Source organism: Salvelinus fontinalis, chromosome 42, assembly GCF_029448725.1.
Source record: "Salvelinus fontinalis isolate EN_2023a chromosome 42, ASM2944872v1, whole genome shotgun sequence".
In the NCBI taxonomy this organism is placed as follows: domain Eukaryota; kingdom Metazoa; phylum Chordata; class Actinopteri; order Salmoniformes; family Salmonidae; genus Salvelinus; species Salvelinus fontinalis.
Window position 1 is genome coordinate 21,401,727 of NC_074706.1, and position 7,120 is coordinate 21,408,846.

Sequence of the window (7,120 nt, forward strand, 5' to 3'; positions counted from 1 at the left end):
TGCCATGAGCGTCGAGAGCCGTCAGCCTGCCATGAGCGTCGAGAGCCGTCAGCCAGCCATGAGCGTCGAGAGCCGTCAGCCTGCCATGAGCGTCGAGAGCCGTCAGCCTGCCATGAGCGTCGAGAGCCGTCAGCCTGCCATGAGCGTCGAGAGCCGTCAGCCAGCCATGAGCGTCGAGAGTCGTCAGTCAGCCATGAGCTGCCCTTCAGCCTAAAAAGGCTAGATACCCAGAACTGCCCATCAGTCCAGAGCTGTCTCTCTGTCCGGAGCTGCCTTTCAGTCCGGAGTTGCCCCTCTATCCTGATCTCCCTCTCTATCTTTATCTACCTCTATATTCTTATCTATCCCTCTGTATTGATTTATCTCTCTGTCCCGGTGTTGTCCTTATTGGGTATGTTATTAAGAGGATTTTGTGGGGGAGAAAAGAGGGTGGACATTCTTGGAGGGAGGAAGCTAGGATGGATTATGGTGGGGTGGGAACCGCGCCCGGAGCCTGAGCCACCACCGTGGTTAGATGCCCACCCAGACCCTCCCCTAGTCCTTGTGCTGGTGCGTCCGGAGTTCGCACCTTGTGGGGGGGGTACTGTCACGTTCCTGACCTATTTATGTTAGTTGTTATGTGTGTTAGTTGGTCAGGACGTGAGGTTGGGTGGGCATTCTATGTTTTCTGTTTCTGTGTTGGTTTTGGGTTACCTGGTATGGCTCTTAATTAGAGGCAGGTGTTTGGCGTTCCTCTAATTAAGAGTCATATTTAGGTAGGGCATTCTCACTGTTTGTTTGTGGGTGATTGTCTCCTGTGTCCGTATGTATGTTCGTACCACATGGGACTGTAGCGTTTGTTTGTTTCGTTTCGTTTCGATGTCGTCTGTTTTCCTGTACGTAAGTTTATGTTTAGTTATGTAAGTTTATGTTCAGGTTTCGTCAACGTCGTTTTCTTGTTTTGTAGTTTGAAAGTGTTTTGTTTCGTTTCGTGTGGCCATCGTATTCTTAATAAAGATGGCTTATTTCCCAAATGCTGCGTTTTGGTCTGAAGATCCTTCTCTCCTCACCTCATCCGAGGATGAGGAGAGCACAAGCCGTTACAGAATCACCCACCACGCTAAGACCAAGCGGCAAGGGAAAAATAAACGGAGTAAGGGACAGGAGAAAAACAAGGATTTCTGGACATGGGAACAGATAATGAATGGAGAAGGTCCCTGGGCTAAGGCAGGAGAAAATCGCCGTTCTCAGGAAGAGAGGGAGGCAGCTAAAGCCCAGGAGCGGTGGTTTAACCTGTCTAGGATCAGCGTGGCGCTAGCGGGACGTTTGACAAGAAAAAAAAAAAAAATGGCGGAATGTCATAATTATAAATATTTAGCTTTAATTAAATCAGAAGTGTTATACACAATATCAAATCTATACCTCTTGTTAATCTTGCCAATATGTCCGATTTCGAAAAGCTTCACTACAAAAGCGATTATCGATCAGTAAACAACACATTAGGTACAGTTACAACAAAGTACATTAGTCACAAAAGTCATAAATAGCAATGCAAAGCATCAATTACCTTAGGAAATTTTCTTCTTTTGGCAATCCTAAAGGTCACGACGAAACAATCAAGTGGCTTTTTGATCGATATAATCCATTTTTATAGCCTAAAACGAAACATTTTGTGAACGGCTTGTGTGGAAAATTCAGCGTCCATCAACTTTGGACGTAACATTCATTGTAATTACTCACTCTAAAGGGACGTTTATCAAGTCAAGTTCGGTTTCATTAGAATCCTCTGTTTGTTAGTAATACAACCAAACTTCGTGGTTCTTTTTCCGGGACATATTGACCGAAGAAATTCGATCTGAACACACCTACCAGCTACGTCATTACGCGCCAATCGATTGGCCTGTTCGTCTTTGATTGACTGTATCTCGGTCCAATGACCACTGATCTTTTTGAAATCTAGCTGGATAGATAGCCAATGAGCAGAGGTAAATAGGGATATCAAATGGTTCTACCCGGAAATAATAGGCATCTTTGTAAAGCCATGCGTGTTCGCAGCTATTCCCCATTGAAAATCAGAAAGTAAGGAGCTCACCGTTTTACGCGCCGCGAAAGTTTGTTTTGGAGCATTTTCAAGGATCAATCATGGCAAATAAATCAGCCAAATCAACGACCAAGACGAAGTACACAGATGTGCAAGATATAATTAGTGAAATTGACCGTGAAAGTGAAAATGAGCATCTAATTGATTCCAGCGAGGTTGAATCCGTTGATTCTGAATTCGAAGACATGTTTCTACACGGTGAAGACCCAGTTTTGGATCGGTGAGTAACGTTGTTTGGAATTAGTAATATCATATATAATTCATTTGAGTTGTTTGATATATTTGTATTTTATTTGCCTTATATAAAAATATGACTAGGGCATGAAATAAAGGCACATTGTGTATTTCTAATAGGTGCTATTTACACACACACATACTGCAGTAGCCATAAGCTCACCATGGTCACACATTGTGTATTTCTAATAGGTGCTATTTACACACACACATACTGCAGTAGCCATAAGCTCACCATGGTCACACATTGTGTATTTCTAATAGGTGCTATTTACACACACACATACTGCAGTAGCCATAAGCTCACCATGGTCACACATTGTGTATTTCTAATAGGTGCTATTTACACACACACATACTGCAGTAGCCATAAGCTCACCATGGTCACACATTGTGTATTTCTAATAGGTGCTATTTACACACACACATACTGCAGTAGCCATAAGCTCACCATGGTCACACATTGTGCATTTCTAATAGGTGCTATTTACACACACACATACTGCAGTAGCCATAAGCTCACCATGGTCACACATTGTGTATTTCTAATAGGTGCTATTTACACACACACATACTGCAGTAGCCATAAGCTCACCATGGTCACACATTGTGCATTTCTAATAGGTGCTATTTACACACACACATACTGCAGTAGCCATAAGCTCACCATGGTCACACATTGTGCATTTCTAATAGGTGCTATTTACACACACACATACTGCAGTAGCCATAAGCTCACCATGGTCACACATTGTGCATTTCTAATAGGTGTCTGTCTTTATTTCACAGTCGCAGCGATTCTGATTGGGAGCCAAGCTGCAAATCCCCCACTGAAGCTGGTCCATCCAGCTGGACCCCTGCTGTATCCGGCACCACACCTACTCCCGCCCGGCCATCAAGGGGTGGTAAGCCGGCGTCAAGGAAGCGGAGGAAGGGCAGCGTGGAACCGTCCAGCGTGGAACCTGCCAGAGCGGAGGAGGACCGTTGGCACACTGTTCTTGAGGAGGATGTGGCCCCACCAACTCCACTTTTCCGCCCAAAACGCCCAGTAGGCCCTCAATTGGACCTGACTTCCAAATACACCCCCATGCAACTTTTCCAGTTGTTCTTCACCTCGGCAGTTCTTGATACCCTGGTGATGAACACTAATAGATATGGGGCAAAGAAGCAGGAGAAATGGAAGGACATTTCCATTTCAGAACTGTTTTGCTACCTGTCCATGGTCATTTACATGGGGGTGGTGAAGCTGAAGAACCTCAAACACTACTGGAAAACTGCACCACTCTATCAACTGCCTTTCCCCTCAACGGTCATGTCTTGTACTAGGTTTCTGACAATTTCGCGGGCACTTCACATTAGTGACCCAGAGGTTGATAAGGACAACGAGGCGAAACGAGGCACAGCAGGGTTTGATAAGCTCTGCAAGATCAAACCTCTCTACCACGATATCGTTGAGGCATGCAAGACATATTTTCAGCCCGCCCAGAACCTTTCCATAGATGAGAGAATGGTAGCCTCAAAGGCCAGAATTGGCCTAAAACAGTACATGCGCAACAAACCCACAAAATGGGGTTACAAGCTGTTTGTTTTGGCCGATTCTGCGTGTGCATACACGTGCAATTTTTTTGTCTATGAGGGGAAGAACACTTGTGCGAGCGGTAAGGGACTCAGTTATGATTCTGTGATGCAGTTATTAGATTTCCAGCTGCTGGGGAAGGGCTACAAACTATTTGTAGACAACTTCTACACAAGCCCTACCCTGTTCACAGACCTGAGGAAGCTGGAGATGTGGGCCTGTGGCACCATTCGGACCAACCGAGTGGGTTTTCCAAAAACCAGGGTAAATGACATGCCTAAGCGGGCTGAGCGGGGTACCATGAGATGGATCCGTGAAGATGGCCTGCTGTTTGTGAAGTGGATGGACACTCGCGAAGTGGTGATGTGTTCCACTATTCACAAGTCGTTCGGTGGGGATCACGTTGTTCGCCGTTTGAAAGGTCCTACAGGCGCTTGGACTGCCAGAAATGTCCCCATTCCAGATGCTGTGAGGGATTACAACAAGAGCATGGGGGGTGTAGACCTATCCGATGCACTGATAGGATATTATAACGTCCTTCATAAAACCATGAAGTGGTACAAAACACTATTCTATCATTTCATTGACATTGCTGTGGTGAATTCCTTCATCCTCCAGAAGGAAATGGCCAAGAACTGTGGACAGCCCCCCATCTCACAGCTAGCCTTCAGGGAGCAGCTCATCCAGGAGCTTGCTAACTACAGCAAGAACACTGTAGCACCTTCTGTCCCCTCTACCTCTGTCCCTTCTGCTCCAACCAGCGGCACGCACATGCTGGATTTCATCATTGCAGGCAGGGATGTGCCTCGGGGGAAAAGGGGCACAGTAGGGCGGCTTCGTTGTGCCCTGTGCCACAAGAAGTCCCCTGTCACCTGCACCACCTGTGCTGTGACCCTCTGTTTCACACCAGAGAGAAACTGCTATGGGATATGGCATCGGGAGCGCAACATTGTGTAGAGGACAGAGTCTTCACATGATTGAACATTTGAAGTGTAAATAGTTCCCCTTGTTATTATTTTTTTTTTTTAAATATTCATTTTTTTCCTTGAATTTTTCAAATATATATTTTTGGGGGTATGTTACAATAATTGTTTTGTATTTTGTATATAGGTTTTGTATCATTGTATCATTGTACCAATTCGGCCACTTGGGTACATTTGGGAAACTTGTGAGGGACACCTGGTTGACCTCATGCTCAATGGCATGTACCTCACTCATTCCTGAATGTATCCATCTGAAATTTTGGTAAAATACTGTTGCCTACCTATGTTCTCATTTGAAATGATCCCCAGTATCATAACTGAATGTTTGGCCTTTCTTGTTGATTTTTAAAGATGCAACATCAGTAAAAGAACAAAAAACGTCTGTTGATTTCCTTGTATTTTCTTCTACCAGATCTATTGTGTTATATTCTCCTACATTCAATTCACATTTACACAAACTTCAGAATGTTTCCTTTCAAATGATACCAAGAATATGCATATCCTTCCTTCTAGGCCTGAGCTGCAAGCAGTTAGATTAGGGTATGTTTTCAGGCGGAAATTGAGAAAAAGGGGGGTCATCCCCAACAGGTTAAGGAGGCAGCAAGGAGACGTGGCTGGAAGCCCGAAAAGCCATGGGAGCAGCTGGAGGCACTGGGGAGTGCAGAGGCTACCGGAGAGAGGAACCGGAGCTATGAGGGAACGCGTCTGGCACGGAAGCCCGAAAAGCCCGTAAGTAATTCCCAAAAATTTCTTGGGGGGGGGGCTAGGAGGAAGTGGGCCAAGGGCAGGTAGGAGACCTGCGCCCACTTCCCAGGCTTACCGTGGAGAGCGGGAGTACGGGCAGGCGCCGTGTTACGCAGTAGAGCGCACGGTGTCTCCTGAGTGCATAGCCCAGTGCGGGTTATTCCACCTCCCCGCACTGGTAGGGCTAGATTGAGTATTGAGCCAGGTGTCATGAGGCCGGCTCAACGCGTCTGGTCTCCAGTGCGTCTCCTCGGGCCGGCATACATGGCACCGGCCTTACGCATGGTTTCCCCGGTTCGCCTACATAGGCCGGTGCGGGTTTTTCCACCTCCCCGCACTGGTCGGGCGACCGGGAGCATTCAACCAGGTAAGGTTGGGCGGGTTCAATGCTCAAGAGTGCCAGTACGCCTCCACGGTCCGGTATTTCCGGCACCACCTCCCCGCCCCAGCCTAGTACCTACAGTGTCTACACTACACACTAGGCTACCAGTGCGTATCCTGAGCCCTGTTCCTCCTCCACGCACTCTCCCTGTAGTGCGTGTATCTAGCCCGGTGCCTCCAGTTCCGGCACCACGCACTAAGCCACCTGTGCGTCTCCAGAGCCCTGAACACACTGTATCTTCTCCCCCTACTAATCCTGATGTGCTTGTCCTCAGCCCGGTGTCACCAGTGCCGGTACCTCGCATCAGGGATAGAGTAGGCTTTGAGAGTACAGTGTGCCCTGTCCCTGCTCCCCGCACTAGTAGGAAGGTGCTTGTCATTAGCACGGTGCCTCCAGTTCCGGCACCACGCACCAGGTCTACAGTGCACCGTATCCGGCCAGAGCCATCCGTCTCCCCAGCGCCATCTGAGCCATCCGTCTCCCCAGCGCCATCTGAGCCATCCGTCTCCCCAGCGCCATCTGAGCCATCCGTCTCCCCAGCGCCATCTGAGCCATCCGTCTCCCCAGCGCCATCTGAGCCATCCGTCTCCCCAGCGCCATCTGAGCCATCCGTCTGCCATGAGCCTGCAAAGCCGCCCGTCTGCCATGAGCCTACAGAGCCGTCAGCCAGACAGGAGCCGCTAGAGCCGTCAGCCAGACAGGAGCCGCTAGAGCCGTCAGCCAGACAGGGTCTGCCAGAGCCGCTAACCAGACAGGATCTGCCAGAGCCGCCAACCAGACAGGATCTGCCAGAGCCGCCAACCAGACAGGATCTGCCAGAGCCGCCAACCAGACAGGATCTGCCAGAGCCGCCAACCAGACAGGATCTGCCAGAGCCGCCAGAGAGCCATGAGCAGCCAGAGCCGTCAGAGAGCCATGAGCAGCCAGAGCCGTCAGAGCGCCATGAGCGTCGAGAGCCGTCAGCCTGCCATGAGCGTCGAGAGCCGTCAGCCTGCCATGAGCGTCGAGAGCCGTCAGCCTGCCATGAGCGTCGAGAGCCGTCAGCCTGCCATGAGCGTCGAGAGCCGTCAGCCTGCCATGAGCGTCGAGAGCCGTCAGCCAGCCATGAGCGTCGAGAGCCG

General features: G+C 48.9%; 1 protein-coding gene across 1 annotated transcript; it reads left to right on the top strand.

Moving 5' to 3' along the window:
• Window positions 1–1,273: 1,273 nt before the first annotated feature.
• On the top strand, window positions 1,274–5,255 carry LOC129841336 (piggyBac transposable element-derived protein 4-like). Its single transcript, XM_055909560.1, has 2 exons — window positions 1,274–2,300; window positions 3,104–5,255. Exons 1-2 carry the CDS (start codon window positions 2,122–2,124, stop codon window positions 4,845–4,847), a joined length of 1,923 nt encoding a protein of 640 aa, XP_055765535.1. The 5' UTR covers window positions 1,274–2,121; the 3' UTR covers window positions 4,848–5,255.
• The last annotated feature ends 1,865 nt before the right edge of the window (window positions 5,256–7,120 follow it).